The sequence below is a fragment of the Rattus norvegicus genome, chromosome 7, assembly GCF_036323735.1.
Source record: "Rattus norvegicus strain BN/NHsdMcwi chromosome 7, GRCr8, whole genome shotgun sequence".
Classification (NCBI taxonomy): domain Eukaryota; kingdom Metazoa; phylum Chordata; class Mammalia; order Rodentia; family Muridae; genus Rattus; species Rattus norvegicus.
In genome coordinates, this window is record NC_086025.1 from 71,538,888 (window position 1) to 71,566,565 (window position 27,678).

The following is a 27,678-nucleotide window of genomic DNA, read 5'->3' on the forward strand; positions in this document are numbered from 1 at the left end:
TAGTACACATCTTCTGTTATCCCACTCAGGAGGCTGAGACTAAGATTAACTACCAGGTCTGAGGCTACACAGTAGTTTTCAGGCCAGGTTGAACTACGATTCCCAACAAACAGCATCCACCCCAAATCTAGCTGAGAGCTTTTAATCCCCAGACAGGCTCACCCTCACTGTGAAAGCCGCACTGCAAGCTTGTATGACATACTGCCTAGCTGGTTGTTAGGCGAGACTGGTTAAATGACAGCACTTTCAGATAAAGCTCAGTTAATGTTATTCAATCAGCTATGTGGCAGCAATGTACAGTAGGCCAGGGCAAAAAGGAAGAGTATACGATGACTTCTGTCATTTCAATCATTTGTCAGACAAAGCAACTGCTACAATTCCCAGTGAGCTGGCACCTCAGCAACTGTGAGGTCCCCACTGGTTCCTGTGCACAGCATTACCAGTACACAAAGGCTAGGTGTCTGCCTCTGCTAGAACAGTCAAGTGCCAGACGCAGGGTTAGAAACAGACAAGACGAAATCAGTCTACACCTCTTTTACCCACAAGGCTATATACACTACTCTATTACCTAAACAATACATCCTGGGAAAATACTAAGAGTAAAATTCCTGTCATACCACCCAGTAGCAAACAACTGAGGGATGATTTTCATTTCAGCAGGCCAAACAGTCTAGTAATTATGTTGGTTTTTTTAATCTAAATTTATACTAAATAATGACTCATCTTCGCCCAGGTTTAAAAGGTGGTCCCATGAATATCCACTCATCAAAAGCTTCATTGTGCTAGGCAATTCCCAGATCACTTTACATCTAATAGATTCTGAAAGAATGTGGGCAGTATACACAGAATTAATTCATAAAATTTCACATCTATTTCATGATAGAAGCCATCAAAGTAAAGCATGAGGAATAAAAACATTGTATCTGTGTATTCAGAATCACACACAAGTTACCTTGACAGTTCAATTTACTATATATAGAAATCATTTGGGTTTTATATTTGCAATTAAATTTGAACTGAGATTACAATATCATATAAAAAGATTTTACATTAATTATTCTTAAGCATACCAAATTGAAATACATAGGTTTGACTTTAGATTTATGGCAAACAGTCTTCAAAAACAATACAGACATTCTTATGTTTACCTATCATTCACATGTGAGATAGCAATTCCGGGCTGTGTTACATACAACCTTTCTCCTATGCAGAAGGCAAAACTGATGCCACAGAGACCACGCCTGTACAGTCAGGCCAAGGACTCAGGTTGTACCACGCTTTAAGTTTTGGCATTCCTGGACCACAACAATGCATATGGTAGCTTCAAATTTTGCATAAACCCCATAGTATACCTTGGAAAAAAGTCCAAGGGCAACTAGATGACAGTGGACTGGGGTCCTTAGTTGTTCTTATAATTAATAGAACCCATGATATTCAAGTGGGCAATATTCAAATCAAAAATATTAAGCACCTACTGGTTTGATTTGAAATTAGAGATTCATGATCAATTTCTTTCCACCTTGAAATCAAGGTGTAAAATCCAGCTATTCAAGTGTATCCCACACTTCTCCTATGTAGCACAGGTAGAATTTCCTGTCCATTGGCACCAAAGTGAAGTCACATTTCCTCTTGGAGGTCAGGAATTCCACTTGTGAACATAGAGTAAGGTAGGAAAAGTGACCCCTGTAAGTTGTCTCATTACTTCTGTGATTCTGAGACTTAGGACTAACACACTAGCAGTGAACAAAGCCAAAATTCCTGGCAACAGTGTCAGGTTAGTGAAGCTAACTCCTCCCCCCACCCCCCACCAAGCTTTAGTACGAAGGAAGAATTACTAAGCTTGAACAAATGGGAATTAACAAGAAACTAAGGGACTAGGTTCAAACCAAGATCAGCAACAACAAAAAAATTGCAATTTGATACCATTACAAGTGAGAAATTGAAGAGTGTGCTTCACCACCCCAAAGCCCTCTCGATTTAAATGTCTGTGCGAAGGGGCATCAGGATGCTGGAAATAGACATAGCCCTTCTTTAAGGTTAGGGTTCTGCAGTCTTCTGCAGTCTCTCTCCCCATCCCCGACCAAGTTTTCAGTGTTTAATAAAATCTTTTCTATCAGCCAAAAGATTTGTGATTCAAAGATTTACTAAGGTACTCTATGCATCCTATCTATACAGAAACACCTATTATTATTACAATTGGTTTATGCAAGATTAACATTTTCTGGTGTTAAAATTGTTAAACATCATGCTTACTGCACATCGACTCTCCATAATGAATCTGAACTTCACAATGATTACCAAACACTTTTTACTTAAATTACTAATTAAATAACTAAAAAGTATATTGAGCCAAACCAAACAAATGGACTATAAAGAAAACTCTCAAAACAGACCATACACACAACTAGTTCAAAACTACCTTTGCTAGCTAGCCCCATTCCCAAATTTTTAGCCTGAAAAAATGGTAAAATCTACACAAAGTTTTATTGCAATCATACAAGGTTACATTAGGTCAAATACAACAAATACTATGATGCAATTTTACATTTATTAAACTACAGTCCAAAGCACAAATTTACACACTCTAAATACACTAAACGTATCTAATGAAGTCACACTGGTCTTCCACTCACATGTGATAGATCTGGGTGAAAGACATCAACTTTACAAGACTTTTAACAGGAATCCTTATTATAAAAACTGTGTACTTGTATGTAAACGATTTGATGGGGAACCCAATTAATGGGCTTCCATCTCCACTAAGTCATCCATTTTGTTGCATATTTTATTTTAAACGCTTAAGGGGTGGGTCAAACTGGTATGTTTAAATCTGGATACATTATCTAAATAAATCCCCTATTACCCCCAATGAATTATAGATGAAAGCTGATTTTGTCTGGTCCCAAACAGCTATTACTATGAATTTGTTTCCAAGAAAATTAACAGAATAAAGATTGATTGAATTTTTCCCCACACTGGAATGTAGACCAGACAAGCTTAACCTGCGACTTCAGATCTAAAGAAGCGTTAATGCCTGTTTAAGCTTCAGTGGAGAAGTTGTCTTCTTGGCTCAGCTGAATGCAAGAGGGTGCAAAGAAGAAGTTTTTCATCATTGCATCTGAAGTAATTCCAGCATCTTGCATCTCATACCTGTATTTATGAAGAAATAAACAAAACATCATAAAAAAGCAATGAAACAGGTCAGTCCCGCCTAGAACACTGTCTACTTCTAGGCCAGGGAGATGGCTGGTGAACACTTGCCATGTAAGTCTGATAATACATCTCTGAAACCCACTGCTAGGAAGGGTTAGGTGGCTTGGAAGAAGCTCTGTTCACTGACTGGAGATGTGAGTCTGTGTGGGAACAGTGCGTTTTTCACATGCCCACATACAGGAATACAAGGGCAAACACAAATGGGGAGAGGGCAGAGTATCTACTAGCAACAGGAGGCACGTATGTTAGAGTTTGTGTTCCAGGTCAGCAGTCATCCTCTGGTATCTTCTCCAATTGCTCTCCACCTCATCTTTTTGAGACAGGGTCTCTATCCTGAGGCTAAAGCTCTAAAACTGGCTAGTCAGCCAGCTCCAGGGATCCACCCATTTCTGGCCTTTTTCTTACCACTCAACTCCATACTAGGGTCACCCCAATTCAGCTGCCTGGGTGGCAGCCATCTCCACAGCCCTAAGACTTATCTACTTCTACTGAAAAGGCTGAACAGACATTAAGAAGAAATCATCATTGGGTGTGACCACAGAAGCTGTTAATTCCAACAGACTTAATCAATCCTAGAAGGATGCTGTCTCTGAGTTCAAGGTCAGAGAGAGAGAGAGAGAGAGAGAATGAATGAATATGTGTGTGCATGCACCCGCCCACCCCCACCCCCACGACAACCAGGATTATATATGTAGAGATTCTGTCTCAAACAAAACAAAAAGAAAAAGAAAACTTACTTTTATCTGTAATTCTGTGAAATTTACATGAAATGTTCATTTGAAAGTTTTTCTTAGTACTTTAAGTTTTGCATGTTTGTTACATAAGGTATCAGAGCAAATCTAAACTTGTCACTCACATATCCCATCTGCTTCTCGATAAAACCACCTTACCAATCACTGAGTGACATCATGAAATAAATAGCTGGCCTCTGAGTGTCACTAAAAGCAGACGGTCCGTGCAAAGAATCTGCTCCCATGTTATCAAAGATAAGCCAATCTCCCACGCTCAGCTCAGGAAGAAGACAACTTTCCACAATTTGATCAAGCTCGTCACAGGATGGACCCCAAAGGCTGCTTGTAAACAGAGGCTCATCTTCCTTGTATTTCTGTAGAAAAAGAAAATTTGTCAAATTCTTTATTTAAGGTATTGAATCTGTAGATGAGTAAAAAGCAGTTTCAGTTTCTTAAATCTCTTATATGCATGGGAAGTCAAGGGTAAAACATAAGTCTCAATTACTGTCATCAACTCCACAACAAGGAGATAAACTGAAAAGACCAGGACATGAGTGCTAAGGAAAACACTCAAAATAAAAACATGCTGAATAGACAAGGTTTAAGGAGGTAGGATTCCTGGCAGCCGAATCCAGGTCCTTGTACATAATGAGAATAATGACCTCAAGTTACATTGATTTCCCTGTGTGTGTGTGTACTTGTGAGGCTCAGAGCGTGAGACTGCATGACTGCAAGTCAGAGGACAACCTGCATGGATCTCTTCAGTTGCCATGTATAGGTCTTCCCCACTCAGCCACCCAGCAGGTTTGCTTTTTTTGTTTTGTTTTGAAACACATTCTGGGAATCAGACTTGCCTTGTGAACCTCTGGAACAGTATTTAAGTCCTCAGAAAGCTTACTTGCAAAAGAACCATAAACACCGTCATTCATGTAGTACACGAAGGCTGGCTCGTCACTCCCATTTTTTTCTACTGAAATAAAAGGAAGATGAATTTAAAAACAGCAAACAAACACGCCTTAACTTACTCAATACATAGGAATCCTACTCTCAATAGAATCAATATCCCCTTCTTAGGTTTTAAAATTCTTCCCACCAGAAAAATAAGCCAGGGCTCCATGGAGAAAATGAGTCATTATAGTACTGACTGGGACTGGAAAGAAAGAACAATGGGCCCCAACACCTTGTGCACCAAAAGCACACCGAGGCCTGTGTGGTCCATGTCTGCAATCCCAACACTTCATATAGAAGGAAACTTAGCCACACAGCGACTTAAGAGAGGGAAAAAAAACACGAGTAAAATATGCTGGACTGAATTCTAAGAAAAAGGAAAAAGCAGTAAAGAACAGTAGTGAAAGGCAGCTGTTCTATGGAAGGTTACCCCACACTGAAACAATGTTTACTAATGTACTTGAACAATGACACAGGCCAGCTTTTGTTCGTTTGACTTGAAGGGAGATTTAAAGAATTCTTCTACCCCTGAAGTAAAGTATGAGGTACATTCTCCACCCAAGACAAGAGGAATGTTAACAAAACCACAAAATACAGGCTTTTAGAGTAAAAATCACAACATGGAAGTTTTCTCTAAAACATGATATCAACTTTATAACTTACCTCCAGAGGATAATTTATCATTTTCAACAACTTTCTTAGCAATAATATTGACTGCAAGCGTAAATGCAGAAGATACATAGTAGCTTCCAGGTTCGGAAATGATCTGAATGCCAGATCCTTCAGGGAAGTAAATATCCAACAGAGGACTGATAACATGATTAACCTATGGGGTTCAAATTATAGAATTAAATTTCAACACTGGACTATAGAATTCTAGTTTGAAAGGCTACTAAAAGTTTCCTAAGAAAACTATTCAACTCCAACTTAATTCTCAATTAAGCAAGCTTTTACATAAACCTATTTGGAACAATTCCAATAGCATTAATTAAAAAATAAAATCAATTCTAATACTGTACTTAATTAGTACAAACAGAAAAATAAAATTCACAGCTTCTAGATATTACAGAGTCAAGGCAGGAGTGATATGCATCTTGCTATTAAGTTGGGACTCATATGTGACAGAGATCTAATACAAAAAATACAACTCAAACATACATACATTTGGGGTTGGGGATTTAGCTCAGTGGTAGAGTGTTGCCTAGAAAGCACAAGGCCCTGGGTTCGGTCCCCAGCTCCGAAAAAAAGAACCAAAAAAACAAACAAACAAAAAAAAAAAACAAAACAAAAAAACAAAAAAAAACCCCAACATACATTTATGACCTATAGGCGTAGCTCAGTAGCTGAATACTTGCCTAGCTTATGAGATTGAATTTGATGCTTAGGACATCAGCAAATCCACAAGCGTGGCTTTATGATTTTGTAGTATTCATAGAAGTTCAAACTTTAAAGTAACTAGGTCTAGTTTCCTGTTTATATTACTATAAAAATTCTGGTCTAGGTACCCACCAATTATGTACCCAAGAGAATGCAGATTATCACAATATAGTCAATGCCTGAAAAAATTTACCTCTTCCAACTGAATTTCAGTTCCTGTGAAGCCTCCACCGATGTCTAACATGTTCATTGTAAAGCCAAACTCCCCCTAGAGACAGAAACCTCAGTTTTCAAATTGTAAGGTATATGAAAATATAAATCCCATCTTCCTAGTTTCTGACTTTTAGTTTTCTTATTAAAAATTTTTGTTGCTTATTCTATAACCAGCTTTACACTTCCTTTCCAGACAAAATCTTTATGTAGGCTGCCCTCATCTTCTGGCCTCAGCTTTCTGAGTACTCAAGTTACTAGCAGGTGTCTGCTATCAAAACTCTTGTTTTTTGATTGTTACTACCAGGAAGAAATTATTTTGTCTCCTTGATCTTGCCTGTGCAAGACATTCATTAAATTTCCACTTCATCCTTTTGCCCACCTAAAGCATTATTTATTGTATGGAGTCCTTGATCTTTCTAGTATTAAAAGCAAGGAGCCAGGTGTGATAACCCACACCTTGAATCCCAGCACTGGGACACAGAGTCAGGCAGTTTAGAGGACAGCCAGGGCTATATAGAGTAACTCTGCCTGGAAAAAAAAAAAAAAAAAAAAAAACCCCATAAAATAGACTAAAAGGATTAAAAATCAGGTATGCAGGACTAGAAAGATGGCTCCGTGGTTAAAGACCTTGCTACCTGCAGAGGACCTGGGTTCAGTTCCAGGAGCTCTGACCTTTGGGGGCACCAGGTATAACATGGTGCACATACATACATATGTATGCAAGCAAATCTTCACGAAATCTAAGAAACATTTCAAATTATGTGTGCTATAACTAATTTTAAACAATTAATTCATACTAGCTAACACCCTGGTTGAGAGCAGGAGAATTAGAGAACTTACAGCCATGTCAAACACACATCGAGCATCAGACAGGGCATGGACATAGACTTGATATTCTTTGCAAGCACTTGAAATATGAAATCTGAAAGAAATAAGGTAGTAATTAATAGAAGCATGGCTTTGAAGCACTTTCCATAATTTCTTTCAACTATCACTCAGTATGATACTATATTTTTAACTTTCCCAAATATTTGATACAAGAGTAGAATCTAATTACCCAAATTATGCTGCAAGGTTTAAAAAAAAGTGTAACTCTATAAACAAAGTGCAATTACAGGCATCAATTACTACGCTGGCTAGGTTTTTGTTTTCTTCCTTAACTTGACACATAAAAAGTTACCTAGGAAAAGGGAAACTAAAGAATCTGCCTCCATCAGATTGGTCTATGCACATTATCTGTGGGGCACATTCTTTTAACTGATATGGATGGGAGGGCCCCAGCCCAGTATGAATGTCACTTATATGGACTTATAAGTTAGGCTGAGCAAGCTAGAGATAAAGGCAGGAGACACTGATCTGTGGTCTGCTTTAGTACTTCCATCCAGCTTCCTGCCTTGAGTCCCTATTTTGGCTTTCCTCGATGGACCTGGTAAGTCAAAAAACAAAACAAAACAAAAAACAAAAACAAACCTAAAAAAACTTTCCTTTTCCATAGCAACAGAAAGCTAACACAAAACAGTCATAGTTCACAGATTAACATGACTTACTTTTATGTATGTGACAAAGTAACAATCACCATCAATCAAATGGCATCACAAACTCCTTCATTTTAACCCTAAATCATCTAATTAACAGAGCTGTAGACTAGCTGGGCTAGAGAGCAATATCCTGTCCTATACAAAACAAAACCCAAATCAATCACTCTGCTCTGTCTTCATGTATAAGAGGGCATCAAATCTTATACAGATGGTAGTGAGCCACCATATGATTGCTGGGAATTGAGCTCAGGACCTCTTACCCATTGACCCATCTCTCTCCAGCACCAAACCACCCAATTGTGTCTTGGTTTCTTAGTATTTAAAAAAAGGAAAGGAAAAAGAAAAAAAATGAAGAAAGACAAAAGAAAGCCTACACCCCCAACCCTGTTTTTGGAGACAAGGTTTGGCCTTAAATTCACAATCCTCCATCCTGTCTCTAATCCCTGAGTGCTGGGATTATAGAAATCACCATACCTAGCTTCAAAGTCTGACTTACTGAAGTGCCATTGAGGGATTAAGCGACCCACCCCCCCAAAAAAGAGAGATACAAAATGACCTGCGCAATTTATAGGTTGAATGCCATTTTAAAAAGTATTAGAGGGCTGGAGAGATGGCTCAGTGGTTAAGAGCACTGACTGGTCTTCCTGAGGTCCTGAGTTCAATTCCCAGCAACCACATGGTGGCTCACAACCATGTGTAATGGGATCTGATGCCCTCTTCTGGTGTGTCTGAAGACAGCTACAGTGTACTCATATGAATAAAATAAATCTTGTTTTAAAAAAAAGTATTAGAATTGGGAGGAATTTTCTCTCATTCAAATTAAGATAATCATACATCAACAATCCCAACACTTGGGAAATAAAGCAGGTTCAGTCCAGAACTACATAGTAAGACTGTCTCAAAAAATTGAAATTCAATAAAGGAGAAGAGGTGTAGGCTCATGGGTGTGTAGTAGAGTTTATGAAGCAATAGCTTGAATTCAATGCTGGCACTGCAAAACAGTGTTACCTTGTTGCTTTAATATATAACTTTACTTGTAACAGTATAATTCAGGAGGCAAAGGCAGATGGATCTTTGAGTTTGAGGATGCCCTGATCTACACAGTTGCACAGCTAACTCCAAGACTACATAGAGAGACCCTGTCTAAAAAAAAATAATAAAATAAACAAAAATAACATGTTTATTCTTTTCTGTACTAAAAAAAGTATACTCACTTAACCCCAATTATTTGGACATCAAGTTCCTTGGCACATTCCAAAAGATGCCTACAGTTCTTCAGTGTAGTGCCAAACTTCATATTACCATCTTCACCTCCAATATTATCTTCTGTTGCAATATGTAGTAAGACCCTAAGAGAAGGGGAAGATGATTGGGGCAGAGTTGGTTTACATCATCATCAGCACATGTGAAGCCTGAAGATTGTAGGAAGTATGTTGTTTATGTTGCCAGTGTTCCCAAATCCAGCGATGGATGAATCAAGTGAACCTAATGAAAAACAATCCTGTATAGAGAAAAAACTAGCAATTAGGGCCTAAGGCATGAAGCTTGCAAGGATGGGATTATGGAAAATGCAGCAAGTTAAAACTCTGTTGTAGCAGCATGAGTGTCAGTTGGGCTCTGGAATGAAAGATGACATTACTTCCAAATGAAGTCCATCAGTCCATGAATCCACCAAAAAGACTAAATTCAACAGCAATGCCATCAATGTCTTTCAACAAAAATAAAAGGGCCTTTAAAATTATCAAATTTCCTTGAGTTTTCTAGTGAGCTGAACAAGCCAAAGGTTGTCTGTTTTCTGAAGAATAATCACGTAAACATTTTTGAGAAAAACAAGTGTTTTTCTGTAAGTTTTTCCCCTAAGACCTTTATCCAAATGTTTTCAGGATGATGAATGTCTTAATACCATTAAAGCTACTAAGTTAGACCACTATCTTTCAAACTTCCTAATGCTACAACAGTTCCTCATGTTGTGGTGACCCCTAATGGTAAAATCATTCTCATTGCTACTTCACAGCTGTAATTTTGCCACTATTATGAATCATAATGAAAATAGATGTTTTTCAATGGTCTTAGGCAACCTCTGTTAAAGGGTCATTTGATCCTCAAAGGCTGACAATCAACAGTTGAGAAATGCTTAATCAGGCACAAGATGTACAAGCTTTTAGGAACATATATAAACTTTTAGGAACACACAGAGTTATGGCCATAATTTGGTGATCATACCATGGAATTTTCTTCCATGAGCTAGTAAGTCATATCCCAGAATGTGTCACTGCATCTCAAATCCATAAAATTGATCACAAGTGGGTGAAAAACAAAATCCTGCCTGCCAGCCTTTTTCATAAATCCCAAATCATGCTAAGTTACACTACACACAGACTCTGCCATTGCTCCCCTTCAGTAGCTCACAAACTAATGCTATTAGCTACATTCTCAAGTACTTAGGATACTTACTTGGCATTTGGGTGATTCCTCGCAATTTTCTTTAATTCAACTTCATTGTCACATGTCATAATATTTACTCCAACTTTTGCTGCGTACTTTATCTGAGATGCTTGCTTACAAGGACTTGTATAAATGATGTTTTCTGGAGATACGCCTAATTCTTGCACTAAAGCCATTTCATTCTGTAAGAGTTAACACAATCATTTAACACAAAAATGTTAAGTTACTTTTGAGTACTTTTACTTTATCCTTTTTTTCCCTGTCAAAGCTGAGGACTGAAATAAGAGCATATCATGCCTTCTAAACTGTTCCATAAATTAATTTTATCTTTTAGTTAAACCAATATATTGTCACAGAATTCACATTTTGGTACTGTTTCCCTACTCTTGTGTTCCAAAAACAAATAGGAACAGTGAGCTTGCTCAGTGTAAGGGTATATGTTGCCAAGTCTGATTACGAAGACTGAGTTTTAATCCCCTGGAACTATACAGTAGAACAATGAACCTATTATCCCCCAAGAGTAATCCTGACTTTCACATGTGCACACAGAACTTGTCAACGCCACACGTAAATACAGTAAAATTTAAAAATACAATTTTACGTGTGTGTGTGTGTGTGTGTGTGTGTGTGTGTGTGTGTGCGCGCGCGCGCGCGCGCGCGCACAGAACCAGATGAATTGGGTGTAGTAGTAGTCTCTACCTGTCCTTAGCACCTGGGAGGTAGAGGTAAGAGGAGCAGAAATTCAAAGACATCATCAGTTACACAGAAAGTTTTAAAACCATCTTGAGCTGTCTCAAAAGAGTACACAGAGAAGAATAGATATCCTAAGAAGAATTGTTATTTTAAGAGGGAGTTTCCACACCTAGGCGGCTCAAACTCATTATGTTACGAAGACTAGCTTTAAACCTGCATCTAGCTTCAAAATGCTGGAATTAAAGGAACCAACTATCACAGCTAAGAATAAAGAACATTGATACTCTTACAGAGAACTTAGGTTTGATTCCCAGCACTATTTACATGGAAGTTTACAAACATCCATGGATCTATTCCCAGGGAATTTAACAATCACTTCTGGCCTCTGTCAGTAGCAGGTAAGCAATGTGGTATATACACATACACACAGATAAAGATTTTTTAAAAAGCAAAATCTTTTTTTTAAACATTCTTCACTGATAAAAATATTTCTTCAGCATTCACCAGTATAACATCCCTTTCATCAATATACTTGAAAAATTAAGACTTCCTATGATTAAATTAAATTAACTAGTAAAAGACTCCATTTAAATAGTTATTTTAAAACCCCAACATCAAACTTCTTCTATTTGTTAGTGATGTCTAAATGCTTTCAGTGGAAATACTTACTTTGCTGGAACAAGCAAATCCAGTTCCAAGAGCTGCCAAGATCTCCAGTACGGCTGGAGTGGAGTTGCACTTCACCATGTAAAATGGCTTTATCTGAGCCACCACGTTCTGCCACTGACTGTGCTTCTTCACGATCTTCCCAAGATCCCCCACAAAAAATGCATTTTTTCCTGTCTATTGACAATGAAAGAAAAAAAAAAATCAAAAACTACAGAAAAGTAGACCCACTATGCTGAAGTAGTTAAGGCTGGAGGACAAACTGTCACTAAATATGCAATGACTTTAAATGTCAAATATAATGGATGTAAGTAGTATTTCTACAGGACATGAGAAGAGTGCTAACAATATGATATGAATAGCTTGTTTCCAGGGCTGCGTTTCTAGCATCATCAAGTCCTACAAGAATCCTAGTAACAGGGGTTGGGGATTTAGCTCAGTGGTAGAGCGCTTGCCTAGGAAGCGCAAGGCCCTGGGTTCGGTCCCCAGCTCCGAAAAAAAGAACCAAAAAAAAAAAAAAAAAAAAAAAAAAAGAACCAAAAAAAAAAAAAGAATCCTAGTAACAAAGTAGAAAAGATGTCTGCTAGGAGACTTGGTCACATTTGTATACTGAAGGTCAAAAAACTACTTTTACTGAAAACTAGCTTTAGAGCTCTTCAGGAAACCTGGAGAACACAAGAAATCTGGCTTTCAAAAGAAAAACTGTGCCACACTGTTCACATACATAAATGGAAATAATCATAATAAAATGAAAATAAATGACTTAAAAGTAGTAATAAACAGGGTTCCGTGCACATTTCCTGGTAGTAGATAGGAACCAGAATAAGTGATCAAACTGTATCAACACACACTGGAAGGACAAAAGAAAATAAAGCTCAAGTGTCACCTGGGCCAAGTTCATCAATCAGATCAGTGTCTGAGAAGCATAGCCAACCATGCGTTTTCAAATCTGGAAAACTGCCAGCATCATTCTTGACTAATATGATGGCACACTTACCAGGGTATGTTCATAAACATAGTTATCAATAACATTTCCAAGGTTTGTTCCTTCATCCAACAGGCCAACGGAGTAGTTTGCATCGTCAATAAATCCTTTCATCTCAGCCGTATTCCACAAAGCCGAAAGTCATAAACCAGGAAAAACAAGAGACGGGCCACCAAGCCTATGTCTGGGTCCTTAGAATATGCAACAAACTGTCAAAACACAAGTTAGAGCAAACTCTGCATTATTTCAGTAATTAAAACATGGATATCTTAAATGACTCACTAAGATTGCATTCAATTCTGTGAGAATTTTTGTGATCACTCAACACCTCCAGAGACACTATTTTAAAAGTAAATTAAATGAGGAGGTTGAAAAGATGGTTTAGTCAGTATGTGCTATATAGAAAGACCAAGTCTCAAACAAACAAAAACGTTCAGTATAAATATTTGTATTCTAATAGTTGGGCTTAGTAGCTTATGCTAGTAATTCTAGAACTTGGGCACTCGGGAGGCCAAGGTAAGAGATGACCATGAATTTCAGGCTACCCTAGACTAAATGTACAAAGTGAGAGACATACACGCACACATGCCCTAACTAGGTAAAAGGAAGAGGGACAGGTAAGGGACAATCTGAAGGTCTTAACTTCAAATTAAAATTAAAGCCTACCTGCAATTTAGAATCAAGAATATGGAAAATTCAGCTAGTGACCTATGTAATTAAATTACCATTGCCACTTCCTAAGAGACTGGTCTAGCAATGACAGATCCAAGGAGGTTCATGGTTTTAAGTGCCTGTGGCTCTGAATGAAGCTTAAATGAATATTTTCATGTAATAGTTAGAATTCCCTTTGTTACAAATCTAAAAGGCTTATGCCTCATACATATAACCATTTGGGATCCATTTTACTTTCATACAACAGATGTAAGAAGACATTAAAACTGAGACAAAAAACAGACATGGACACATCTTCCTTAGTGCTCGGTTCCTTTTGCCAACCCACCTCTCACTGCCCGTTTGAGACCACCTCAGGTGATGGCCCTTTACCCTGAACACCATTTTAATGGCTCCTAAGCAGTGTTAACTTTTTGGCTACATCAAAATCAACCATTTGCAAAGCAGTAGTAACTGAAATTTCATGAAATAACATTCAGTTTCAATTTAGAACACACTAACAAATCATTTCCAAGGAAACTACATTAAGTTCAGTAAATCTTGTGCTATGATAGAGACTAAAAACGGACTTTTTCTTTTACTAAGGAGTTTACCTATAAGATCCACATTAGAGGGTTGGAGAGATGGCTCAGTGGTTAAGAGTACTACATGCTTTTCCAGGTCTTAAGTTCAATTCCCTGCAACCATATGGTGGCTCAAAGCCATCTGTAATGGGTCTTTCATGCCCTCTTCTGGTGTTTCTTTCTGAAGACAGTGACAGTGGACTCATACATAAAATAAATCTTTTAAAAAAAAAATGAGATCCACATTATATACAGTGGATATAGATCAGAGACATTCTCCAAAGGATGCTATACTATGATTGGAATTTAGGATAGACACTTTTAAATAATGTAACTCCAGCTAGAACATCAATTTTAGGGATATAATCAATCAGGCAAAGAGTCATAGAATGAAAAGATGAAAACACCAAGATAAATATAAAAAGTACAGGTAAAGAACTTCCAACTACATTTTACATCACTTGACTGTTAAACAGCCAGCTTTATTTAAGCCTTCCCCAAAACATACACAAATACATAATTAATAAGCTAGAGAGATGGCTCAGCAATTAAGAGCTCTTTTATTCTTAGCTGGGAATTGTACTGTATGCATGTCTTTAATCCCAGCACTCAGGAGGCAGAGACAGGTTGATCTCTCAAAGTTTGAGGCCATCCTATTGGTCTATAAAAGTGAGTTCCCTGACAAACCATGAATGCTACACACAGCAAAAATTCATCTGGTTGGGGGAGACAAGTTTGGCTACCAAAACACACATGGTGTCTCACAACCATCCTTAACTACAGCTCCTAAAGATCCAATGCTTTCTTTTGATCTCTACAGGACCAAGGCATGCAAATGCGTACACACACACACTAGAGAGAAACTTATACCCATATCAAACTTTTAAAAACTACAATCAATATCTTTAGCCTAGCCAAGTTTGATAGGAATGCACATCTACAATTGCAGTACTCAAGGACAACAAGATAGACTTAAAAGCTGAAATAATCTGAATCTTGGTATCTAAAGGCAGCTACACTGTACTTATAAAAATGTACTAATATGAACAACGTATAACCTGGTTCTCAAAGAAGCCAGGGGACTGTTCACTCATCTGTAAGGTGCAATTGTCACTTCATCAGAAGCAACTACACCACTGTTAACCCAACTCTGGCTGCCTGACAGATTGTTAGATGTATATTGGTAAACAACCTTAATCTGGGCACACAGGAGGCAGAGGCAACCTGATCTCTGTGCAGCCTAATCTGTTCAAGGAGACCTTACCTCAATAAAGTATAATACCTTCCGATCACCATACACCTAAAACCACACAAACCAACGGAAATGACATGCTGCTTCATTTTCGTACACTGAGACCCAAAATAACATAAAGGTCAATGCTGCAGAGCTTTGTTGTATTTACCTTCCTTCCTGAGATCCCCACAAATTACAAGCCCACACCCGAGTCTCAAGGACATATGGACAATAAACCCCATATTAAGAATTCTGATGTTTTGTTTTTACAGACTGGGTTCAAACCGAGTGGCTTATATAACCCTAGTTATAATGGAAAGTTCTCATAAGAGATAGTAATACAACAAAATCCCTGTGGGTACCAAGTTCATCTCCCAGGAGACTGAAGCATCCAACATAGTAAGCACCAGGCCTTGGCTTGATTCCCCAGCACAGCGTAAGCTGCACAAACTGGGTGCTAAAGAGCCTATAGTTTTAGCCCTGGTGGGGCCAAGGTGGAAAGACCAGAAACTTAAGATCTCTCCCCAGTTATAAAATGAGTTCAAGGTTACAATGGCTACATGAAACCAATCACAAAAGACCAGAAAAAAAAAAAAAAGACAAATTCGTCTTTACAATCTTAAAACTGCTATAAGGCCCTGTAGCCTTACCACACAAGCAACTGATAAACTGTTAAAAGTTAAATGCTAAATCCTGAAAAACTTGATTTGATAAAGAATTTGCGATATATCCTCAAGAGACCAGTTTTCTATAGTGCTCTAAGTCAACAAATTCAAAATGTCACTGGGCTTGAGACAGGGCAAATGAGGAGTGATGCAGAACTCAGTTGGTGCTTGTCTAGCCTTCCATAGGCTGAGGCTCAATCCTGGCCCAGCACAGACAGGGCATGGCAGTACACATCCATACGCCCAGTACTGAGGAGGGGCAGCATTGGGGACTTTAGGCAATTGCTGGCTATACAGTATGTAAGTTTGAGGATAGCCTAGGCTAAATGATACACTGTATCAGAGAGTCCTTTGGTAGCGGTGTTTCAAATTGGAAAGGGGTATGCAGAGTCCTGGTAGCTTGACCTCCTGTCCCTCCTCCCTCCATTATACTTTACTTTCACCAACGCAGGCTTCAGAAGCTGGATAAAGACTCCAAGGATCTTTGCTTTTAATTGTTTATTTTAAAAAATAGCTTCTTTTGTGTGTGTACTTGTGCATGCACACATGTGGAAGATCAGGACAACTTGAAGGAATTAGTTCTCTCTACCACATGGATTCCGGAAATTGAATTCAGGTTGAGAGGCTTGGCTGCAACAAGCAACTTTACTTGCTAAGCAACTTTCTTCATTTTCGAAAAAATATTTTAAATCTACTTTCATGAAAAGACAAAAAAAATTGCTTAAAACTGCTGAATAAAGATGTATTTTGTTTTTAAGAGGTATTAATATTAAAGCCAGGTATGATAGAGTGTGCCTTTGATCCCAGCACTCGGGAGGCAGAGGCAGGCAGAGGCAGACAGATCTCTCAGTTCAAAGCCAACCTGGTTTACATAAAGTCAATCTGGTTTACATATTTTTAGGAAACCCTGGACTATAAAGAAAGAGAGAGAGAAAGAGAGAGAGAGAGAGAGGGAGAGAGAGAGAGAGAGAGAGAGAGAGAGAGAAAGAGAAAGACTAACAAATCACCAAAGGGAGGGAGGGAGGGAAAGAGAGCTCATGTAGTACTGGAAAGTAGGAATTGTTCATACCACATGCCAGACTTCAAGTTAATCCACAAGAGGCTGCTTTCCAAACCTTTCAATTTTCTTCACTAAAAACAGATTTTCTTGGATGTGTGGTGCAGGCCTGTAATCCTAGCACTAGAGAAAGTCTGAGACAGGAAGATTGTTTCAAGTGTTAAAAAACGATTACTAAAAAGTATTGTTTACTACCTACCATATTGAAAGCTACTTACTTTTAGCACCCAAATACCTATTAATGACTAAAAGTTCATTTAGTGTTGTTGAAATCCCAACACTACTGTTGTAAATAATTTCCTTTTGAACTCATGACTCAAAAAAAGACCCAAAAAAACAAAAAACAAAAAAAAAAAACAAAAAGAAAACCAACGGTGTAATATTTCTTATTTACACCTACACATTGGTGTTTTGATTTTGAAATGCATTTTCCATGAAGCAGCTGCCAAAAGAAACAATGGCTCCAAAGAACCACATGTTGTTCCCTGGAGTCTTCCATGAGGTGGCTGAGTCCTCATGCTCACTCCCAAGAGCAATGGCTGCTGGCAGCTCAGCACTTGCCTTGTTACACACCTGCTACAAAGGCTTCTACAGTTGACTGCACTTCAGAAGAAACTGATACATCTTTCATATAATCACAAGATAATCCTGGCAGCAACAGCCCACTTGACACCAAGCTGGATGAATGTGAGTCTTGGGTTTCTGAAGTGAAGACCTCCCTGGAAGTAGAACAGGGAGAGCTGAAAGGCTGAGAGCATTGTTTCATAGACGTCTATCAGGAAACCCAGCTTTAATAAAATCAACCACTTTCAACAGGACCTTTACTCACTATAAATGAAAAGAAAACATGTACTTTGGAATGTATACTGTCCTGTAGAGATGCCTATCACAAGCACATTACTGTTTGGCATGTAAGCCTTGGCTTCAAACCTGTACAGGAGTGTCTAAGTTCCTCTCAGCATCCCATCTGCCAACAGAAGACAAGTGGTACCACACAAGAGAACTTTGGAAGAAACTGACTAAAAACCACTAGAATAAGCTTCCAAAGAATGATTGCACTATAAGGACATCCAGGAGGAAAAAAGCGCCAGGAAGCTACATAAGTAAATAAAGGAGGTAGCTGGGATATCCAATGATTGGTAAAAAGATAACAGTACTTTAGCCATTCGTGGATAAAAACTACCTACATAGAGTACTCTTGATATCCAGAACAGGGTTTACCACAATAGTCAGTAACTGGAAAGCTAATAACCACAATTAAAAAACATTTTCTTATGGATCAAACAACTCACTGTGCCAGACAAGAAACATTTTTATGAAGAGTTATATTAAAAGAGAACAAGAATGGGCAGAAGATATGAGAAAAGGGATTGAGGAAATGAGCCCAGCTTACTTTAAAATATAAGATGATTCACAATAAACATCTAGAAACTTTGTTAAAAGATTTATGTTTAAGAAAAAAAAAAGATTTTAAAGAAAGATTTATGTCTTGCCAGGCCTGGCAGTGCACACCTTTAGTCTCAGCACTTGAGAGGCTGAGAGAGGCAAGCAAATCTCTTCAATGCCAGTCTGGTCTACAGTTAAAATTACGTCTATATTTGTGTTGTACACATATACATATGCCTATAGAAGCCAGAAGAGGGCACTGGATCCCCTAGAGATGCAGGCTGTTATAAACACAACCTGACATAGTTACTGAAAATTAAATCTGAAATGAATTCCCTGCAAAAGCAGTAAGTGCTCTAACTACTACTGGGCAATAAATATCCCACTGCCTGATTTATTTCACCTATGCGTATAGATGTCTATGCAAAAACATAGGTGCCTGAGAAGGCTCAGAGGCCCTAGTTCCAGTTCTGTGACTGGTAGCTCACAACCAATCACCTACAACTGCACCAGCTCCAGGGCATCCCAGTGGGATAAGCCATCTCCTATGTGCCAAACCTTAAACATCTCAATGACCAAATGAAATATAAAGGGCTTATACAGCCTGGTCAAGGAGAGAACCAACTCTAGCAAGTTTGCTGACCTACACACAGCACGGGAATGTGTATATACAAAATACATGTAATTTAAAAGAAATGTTTTAAAGCTGAATTCTTTGGGACTTTGCCTTCAAAAAGCAGAACAAGTGGCTGGAGAGATGGTTCAGCAGTTAACTGCATGGCTACTCTACCAGAAGACCTGGGTTCAATTCCTATCATCCACACGGAGGCTCAGTACTGCCTCTAACTCCAGTTCCAGGGGATCAAACATCCTCATAGACATACTAGAAAGCAAAGCACCAATGCACTTAAAATTAAATTATTTAATTTTAAAAAAGGCAAAACAAAGGAACTTGGTTTATACTATTTTCTAACTTTTTGGGCCCTCCTAGCAGAGCGTAATTTCCCCCGATCAAGGATACAATATAACCATATTAACCAATTTGGTAGATTATAAGCTGAAGAAAGGTACCACTAAATATTGCTTATGAAGATCAAGGACACAGATACTGCAATGGTTGGTGTTAACTGCCTCTGGGCTTGCTGTTGCTAGTGAAGATTATCTCAATAAGATCTATGACCCCAGCTACTCTAGAGACTGAGGCAGGACCCCCAAGGACTGTCTGTTACTGGTCTAGGCTACGTTTCAGGCCAGTCTATGTTGCAGAGTAAGTCCTTGTCTCAAATATGAATGAGTGGAGGGTCGGTGACTATAATACTGTGTGAGAAACCTAGTTTTCAGATACTTAATGGAGTGAACTAGCTCAAAAATTGATGGTTGATTTAAAACCTTATCCTGAAACCAAGTGTATAATAGTGTATGTCTGTAACTACAATGCTTAGGGGGGCTGAAGCAGGATTGAAGTTATTTCCAGTCAAGCATTGGCTACAATAGTGAGATCTTGACTTTTACTTATTTATAAATAAATGCCAGGGAAAGGGAGAAAAGAAAACCCATCCTGATGTCCAATCCTAGGGACTAATTAATACCTGCACAAAACTACTACCAGAGTACTGGACACAGATCAAATATAGTTCATATAGTCAAATATCAAGTATTTCCATGAAGGACAATGTTTTAAACTCTTCCCAAGGCTTCCCAATATTATTGTTGAGCAGAAGATTAATCCTATGATTCCCTACTTGCAGTCCAGTGACACAAACTATCATACACAAAGATACTATATTTCTGAGGAACTATATTATTCTAATGGAAAACCTTGAAACAATGTATCTATGAATTTATTAAGAGCAATCATGGGGTACATGTTAGATATTATGTAACACTCTACAAGAGATTGAGTTAACATGGTACTTCTAAAACAAAATTCAAGAACATTAAAACGAAATAGACACAATAAAAATAGCTTCAAGTCAGCACAGATTCGGGTTAAGTTTTTCTCCCAAATTAGTTTAGGGTTGTCACATGCAGCAAGCCTAACACTTGTGTTCAATTCTAACGACCTTCATGGTGGAAGGTGAGAACGCCTATAGGTTGTCCAGTCTGTGGCATATGTCTAGACAGACACACAGACACACACACACCTCAATAAACAAATGTAAATATTTGCAAAAGAACAGATACCAAAAAATAGCCCTCTCATATCCACACAACAATAAACAAGTCCAATACTGAATGTTCACTGAAGCAAAAAATGAGTTAGGTTTCCATACAAACTGCCAAACTTGGTGGCACAGGCCTTTAATCCCTGCACTTGGGACAGAGGCAGGCTGATCTTTGAGAGTTTCAGGGCAGCCTGTTACATGTAGTGAGTTCCTGATCAGCTAAGGCTAGTCTCAAAAGGAAAAAAAAAAAAAAGAAGAAAAAGAAAAGGAAAAAAAGTTTGTTTTTCTACCTTACATCTACTATCCTCTGAAAAGTCTACACCCATACTCCAGTATGTCTCTCCTCTTCCCTGGAGCACCTCTCGTTTCTATTCATCCCTACCCTAAAATCTGTTCAAAATCTTTTTTTTAATAGGCTGACAATATGACTCATCTGGAAAAGGCACTTGACATGCAACCTGGAAACCTGAATACCTAGGATTCACGTGGTGGTTTGACTCCCACAAGCTATCCATTAACCTCTGTAAGTCTGCAGTGGTATGTGTACTACCACCCCACACTCCTCCCCATGCACCAATGTAAAAAATAAGCCCCAACTGGTGAAAACAAAACAAGCAAACAAGTCCACCTTATAATCTATTATTTATTACAATGAATGAGACAGAGTCTCATGTGGCCCAGACAAGAAGCCATGAGTTCCGACCCACTCTTTATCTCCCAAATGCTTGGGCTGTGTACAGTGCATGGTTCTGAAACTTTTTATTCAATAGAATCTATATTATAACCAGAATATTACACAACTTTAACCTTTCAGTTTTCCTGAGACATCTCCCATTTCCTGCCCCCATCTTTGGCACCAGGCTGGCCTCAAGCTCAGAGATCTGCCTACCTCTGCCTACCAGATGCTGGGATTAAAGGTGTGTACCACCACCACCTAGCTTGATTTTTCTCTTTTTAAAAAGAATACTTTATTGACTACACTACAAAGGAGCAACAAGCTGAGGAGTAACTTGAAACTGACCCATCTGAGATTTTTCCTAGTACTGCTATTTTTTTTTCTTTTTTTCGGAGCTGGGGACCGAACCCAGGGCCTTGCGGTTGCTAGGCAAGCGCTCTACCTCTGAGCCAAATCCCCAACCCCCCTAGTACTGCTATTATTCCCATGAAAAACCCACTTAAGTTTCAAAACCCCAAATTTCAATTTCATGAAACCTGGAAGCAGAATTTCTAACTTTTTACAATGTAGTTATTTGTATGTGCAAGTCATGTGTGTACACAGAGGACAGAAGTAAATTTCAAGTGTTGTTTCTCAAAAATCATCCACATTTTCAAACAGAACCTCTCACTGCACCTAGAGCTTATCAATTAGGCTAACCTGGTTGGTCAGTGAGTCCCAGGATTCTTATCTCCATGGTCCCAGCACTGGATGGTAGCTGGAAATGGTGGTATATATAGCACCATAGATCTGTGAGCACAAATCTAGCCTGCTTTATACAGGGCAGCAAGAGCTATAGTGAGAAAACTCATTCTCTAAAAAAGAATTAAATAAACAGATAGATGGGCCCCTCAAACTTAAACAAGCTTACTAGAAAATTAAGTTCCAACAGTGGCTCCAGTCTTAATCTATGCACAGAATATCAATTAGTTAAAAAATATTCTTGACTATCTAGAATGTGGCATGCTGGGAGTCTCAAATATTATCTTTCAAATAATTGGTTTCTACAAACTTAGATGAAACCACTTATGAAAGAAATATACAACTCTTGAAAAAAAATAAAGCAAAACATTTGACCAGCAAGGTGTGTTACTGTATGTTACTAGGAAACACACTCATACTCTTAAGCTTCACAGGTAACAGCACTTTCTGCCAAGTCTGAAGACTTGGATCTGATCCCTGGAACCCACATGGTAGAAGCAAAACTTCTAAGTCCTATGAGCTACCCCCCTCATCACTTTACACACTACACACAAAGGGAATGTTTTCTAAAATGTCTTTGATTCTGGGGAATGTTAACTCAATGCAGCACATATGTAGCCCTGGATTCAATTTTAAAAAGTCTGAGTTTTTTATGATTCAGCCAATACTTACACCTACTACGTATGTGACTGAATGAGAAATTATATCCTAAAGTCAAAATCCATTCTCCAAATCATATTAAAACCTGGACTAGTACAATTTAAAGAAGAGATTTTACTTATTTGTACTTATCTGGTTTATGCCCATCTCTGCGAATGAGAATGTGCATATGCATGCAGGTGCCAGGAAGTCAGATGGGATGTCAGATCCTCTCAAGCAAGAGTTATAGGCAGTTGTGAACAACCCAACAAGGGTGCTGAGAACCAAAATGGGGTCCAAGAACAGCAAGCACTCTCCACTAAGCTGACCTCAATAAAGTATCTTAATACACTAAATATAGCAGTACTTATTATACATTCAAATCAAAGTTACAAGTGATTCTATTGTTGGTAAATAATACATATAACATACCAGTCACATCTGTTAACTAACCTGTTCAATTTTAAGAGTCTGAAGAGGGAGAGATAATTCCAAATTCTGAGAAACACTGAAGCAGTATTTCAATTGTATTAAGATCTCCTTGGATGTGAAGATACTTACATGGACAAGTTAGGAGATGGAACCCCCCTATCATCAGCTAGGTTCCCAAGGTGGCTCAGCGTTAAAATCGAACTGCTCTCTATACAGCACTTCTCCTAGGCCTTCTGGGTAGTTGTATACTCGGTCAGAAAGTTCGCCCTAAAGAAACAAAGGAAAATAGAAAGTTCTGTGTTTTAAAAATTAGGTTGTAATTCAAGCAGTTTAATTTAAATGACTTAATAAATTTTAGTTTATTTAATAGTGTTCTATTAAAGTGACATTCCAGTTGTTTATGGTACCATATACCTGTAATCTCTGCACTCGGGAGGCTAAGCAGGAAGTTCAAGGTCAGCCTAGGTTACATAGCTAACTAAGTCCTATCTTAAACAAAATGACAAAAATGACTTTAAATGTCCCAGCACAATCTTGGAACTACTTGGAATACCTTTTAGGTCAAGTTCATAGTATGCTTTGCTACAAATTCCTACTACAATACTAAAAAGTTAGACATGGTGGTACACACATGTAATCCCAGGATTTATGGAGTATTTTACGGATTCATAAAGACATCTTACCTAAGCAAGATCTAGGCAAATCTAAACAAAGTAAAAAAATATTCTACCTAATGAGGAAAACTGACCACTCTTAAAAGCATTCAGGGGGCTGGGGATTTAGCTCAGTGGTAGAGCGCTTACCTAGGAAGCGCAAGGCCCTGGGTTCGGTCCCCAGCTCCGAAAAAAAGAAAAAAAAAAAAAAAAAAAAAAGAACCAAAAAAAAAAAAAAAAAAAGCATTCAGGGTTGCTGAGAACTCATATCTGATGTATTGCAATGCGTGACCTAGGGCTGTAATCTTCAGCACTTGAAAAATCATTGAAAAAGCACAGAAAGATCAGGAGTTGAGGGCCACCCTCACCAACATAAGGAGTTGAAAACTTAAGTCTAGGCTATATGAGATGCTATCTCACAACAATTTGTAAAAATTATGACTTTCCGATTCTAAATAATACACTGAACTAGCAACTTTGTTACCATACTATATATTGAACCCATGGTCATCGTGGATGCAGGTACTTGACTAACAAACTACATTCCCAGGTTTTAATCTATAAAACATTCTACTTCTTCAAACACCTAATTTTAAAAACCTAATCATGCTAGGAATTAGCTCATCTTAACTCTCCTAAGGAATGTAACAATTATCCTGTACAAGACATCATTTTCTTATTTTACTGTTATTTTGCTGCTTACAGCAATCTCAGATCAATGCTGTGAAACACTGAGGACATGAAACTTTAGACATTCACTAGTGTCCTTCAGTGATAGCTAAACTTTCTCATTTAACAGAGATACTACTAGAAATGAAGACTCCCTGATCCTAAAGACATTTAATAGCTACTAAAAGTATGCATAGGGTAAGGTGGGCCTTAACATACAGAGTGAACGCAAATGTTAACCTGGAAAGAGAAAATATAAAGGAAGGGGAAGTGAAATGAGGATGAAAGGCAATATGGGAAAAAACCAAATTCCTAGCCAGGCAGTAGTGGCTCACACTGTGAATCCCAGCATTTGAAAGGCAGAGGCAGACAGATCTTTGAATTCCAGGCTGGAACTAGAGAGTTCCAGGATAGCTGTGCAGTTTCAAAACCCTGTCTCAAAAAAAACCAGAAAAAAGAAAAAAAAGAGGAAAGAAAGACAAATTACTTTCCTTTAGAATGACCTGTGTGAACTGGGGAGGAGGTGGAGATAAGCTGAAAAAAGCTGCCTTAGACTGGCTGGCCCTAAACTTTTGTCAAACCCTGATCCTCCTGCCTCCACTTTCTCAAGTGCTGACTGAGATTACAGTGAATGTCAGGATCAGGATCACAAATGTGCTTCTTCCCTGCTTTTTAGAGCGCTGGAAATCAAACCCAGGGCTGGAGATTCTAGGTAAGCACCTGACCAACTGCAAACCTAGCTCCACCTTGACACTCCTCAAAACTGTTTTCCCCTCGGCATTATCGTCACAAATGTTACTACTATTTCTGCAACTTTCCCATTTTTTGTTTTGTTTTACTTTGGTTGGCTTTTGGATTTTTATTGTTTTGTTTTGTTTTTTGTAGACAGGATTTCTCGGTACAGCCCTGGCTATCCTCAAACTCTCAGATCTGACTAGCCCTTGCTTCCCTAAAAGCACTGGGCCAGGCAATGTTTTAATAAGTATGCTATTAACTTATTAACATACAAAACCATGTTAAATAAAAGCCTTTTACACAAAAGAGGACATATCAATTGATTCCATTTAAGTCTTGATATAAAAAACAAGATAAAAACAGAAGACTAAACAGGCCTCACACAAACTGAGGTGAACTCACTGTCAAGAGCTTTGTGGGGGTGTTAACAATGTTCTATATCTTGACAGATTTAAAGCTGTCTCTCCCCTCTTTAGACACAGAATTTTGCTTTTAAGTGGCCAAGGCTAGTTCCAAGAACTTCCTGGAATTACAGTGTACAACCCCCTGAATCACTTTGTTAAAACTTCCTAAACACAATAAAAAAAATAAACAACAAAAATAAAAAACTTCTTAAACACAAGCCAGACTGGTCCTGAGCCTGTAATCCTAGCACCACGCTGATGTGGGAGGTAAATTGACAACTCAGTCTGGGTTACAAAGTGAGGCCCTGTTTCAAACAAACTAAAAATAAAAACTAATCAAACGGAACAAATAAGTAATGGGAATTTTACTGCCAATTACTAAAAGCTGAGTATAGAACTGTATTTAATATATTGGAATACTAAAGTTAGAGCTATGAACCATTCTGATGTCTGAAATGCAGAATTAGTAAGATGGCTGGAAGGTAAGTATAGCAAAATGTTAGCTGTGGAATCTAAATTGGAAAGTACCACTCTGATTTCTTTGTTGGGAATCATACTAAAACCTTAGGAGAGAAGTAAATTGATTACTCGATTAATCTACCATTTTTTATTTAAACATCCTTTTCTACTTAATGTGAACTCCTCAGGGTACCAAGCATTCTGTCAGATCTATTTCTGCCAGGCTAGTTCATAGTCCACATAATCCTTTCCTGAGTAAGGGAGTTAATCAGCTCTCACCCAGTCTATATATTAATGGTAAAACACGACAGTACACAAACAACCTAACATCCACCACAAAACTGAGTTCAATCTGTTCAAATACCTTGAAGCTGTAAACACCCCCCCCTTCTTGGTCGTTTAACCAGTAACAAACACACGTTCACGATATATGATCCCTGTAAAACGTTTCACCACCACCAACTGCTGGCAGCCAACATAGCCCTTAATAAGCCGCATCAACCTACCCCTTGCCCTCTTTCTGTCCCGCGATCACAGCGAGGACTAGAAAACGAAGCCATGGTGACTAATCTCCAGGCTTCAGGAGGTGACTGGGGTAAGTGAAAGCGACTTGGCCCAATCAGCAGAGCCGCAGGGGCGGGGCAGCAGCGCCGAGGTTTCCAGAAGGGGCCAAAGGCCTATTCGCTTGCTACTTGACACCGGGGCTTCCCCGCCGCCGGGCCCCGAGTGAGGTCAACTTTCCACCGCCAGAGGGGGAGCGCGCACTCTGCACCCCATCCCCCGCCCGCAAGAATCCAGCCTCCTCCCAGCTGTCACCAGATGCCGGCTCGAGGCCCGCCCCGCTTCATTCATAACCCGGAGCCCCGGCCGCCGCAGCCGGTCCACTCCGCACCACAACCCCCTGCAGGCACTGAGACCGAGAGGGGGCGATGGGACCCCCCCAGCCCTCAGTGCTGCCGCCGGACCCCCCTCCCCGGAAACAGCAATGCACCACGGGAGTGGGGTGGGGGCCGCATGCCGCCGAGAAGGAACCGCGACCACCGCCAGCCTGCCCCCGAGCGCGGGGCCCCACGCGCACACGCCCCCTCGCCCAACCGCGGCAGGCTGCCGCCCAGAGTCGCGAGGCGCTCGCTGCCGCCGGGGCCACCGGCAGCCGCCACACACACCGGCGGCCGCCATGTTCGAGGCCGCCGGCTGCGGGGCACTGCGGGGACACCGAGGGCGGCGTGGCCCAGCCCAGGCGCCCGACCCTCCCGCGCCCCTAAGCCCGGTACTCACGTGAGATAACGGCCCAAAGAGTCGGGTAAAGCGTCTTCTCTTTTTCGGCGGAATTTTTAAAGAGGGATGTGGTTACCTTGAGCAGAAATACCCAAGGCGGCCTGGGCCATAGGCTGCGGGGACGACGTGGGGGAAACGCGCGGCACCGACACCAGCTGAGCAGCAGTGGCGGCGGCAGCCGGACTGGAGAAATGGAGCGGCGCGAGAAAAAGAAGAAAAGCGCGAACTGGGTGGGGAGAAGATTCAGCCTCGTCACTCCGCAGAGCAGCAGAGCGAGAAGGATGAGAAGAGCAGAGCAGGCGACAACCAGGGAGAGAAACGGAAACACCGCGGCCGAGAGTTGAGCCAGAGAGTGTGGGAAGGCGGCGCCGGAGACGCCAGTATTTATATTGAGAGGGCGGGGCTTGCGACGTCACAGACGGCTGGTCTGCCGCGCGAGAG

The 27,678-nt window shown here is 39.5% G+C and overlaps 1 protein-coding gene across 6 annotated transcripts; it reads right to left on the minus strand.

Moving 5' to 3' along the window:
• Positions 1 to 823: 823 nt before the first annotated feature.
• Azin1 (antizyme inhibitor 1) lies at positions 824 to 27,628 on the minus strand. 6 transcript variants are annotated; one of them, NM_022585.2, is made up of 13 exons: positions 27,238 to 27,628; positions 23,169 to 23,306; positions 17,562 to 17,719; positions 12,822 to 13,018; positions 11,828 to 12,001; positions 10,475 to 10,647; positions 9,235 to 9,369; positions 7,323 to 7,404; positions 6,463 to 6,537; positions 5,556 to 5,718; positions 4,799 to 4,914; positions 4,104 to 4,318; positions 824 to 3,150 (listed from the first exon to the last, which is right to left on the minus strand). In NM_022585.2, the coding sequence occupies exons 4-13, from the start codon at positions 12,921 to 12,923 to the stop codon at positions 3,039 to 3,041; spliced, it is 1,347 nt and encodes a 448-aa protein (NP_072107.2). In that variant the 5' UTR covers positions 12,924 to 13,018; positions 17,562 to 17,719; positions 23,169 to 23,306; positions 27,238 to 27,628; the 3' UTR covers positions 824 to 3,038. The 6 variants fall into 6 exon arrangements, with proteins under 6 accessions (NP_072107.2, NP_001288631.1, XP_063120248.1 ...); XM_063264178.1 differs by having other exon boundaries at positions 849 to 3,150; positions 4,799 to 4,911; positions 17,574 to 17,719; positions 27,238 to 27,378; XM_006241568.4 differs by having other exon boundaries at positions 849 to 3,150; positions 17,574 to 17,719; positions 27,238 to 27,378.
• Between the last annotated feature and the right edge of the window lie 50 nt (positions 27,629 to 27,678).

Excerpts from the sequence above, each read along its gene's own strand:
- Azin1 (NM_001301702.1), bottom strand. The coding sequence starts at position 12,923 with ATGAAAGGATTTATTGACGATGCAAACTACTCCGTTGGCCTGTTGGAT. Across the intron at positions 4,319-4,798 it reads CTGTTCCAGAGGTTCACAAG|AAATACAAGGAAGATGAGCC; the intron begins GCAAGTCTGATT and ends CTTTTTCTACAG. Across the intron at positions 3,151-4,103 it reads ATGATGTCACTCAGTGATTG|GTATGAGATGCAAGATGCTG; the intron begins GTAAGGTGGTTT and ends TCATAAATACAG.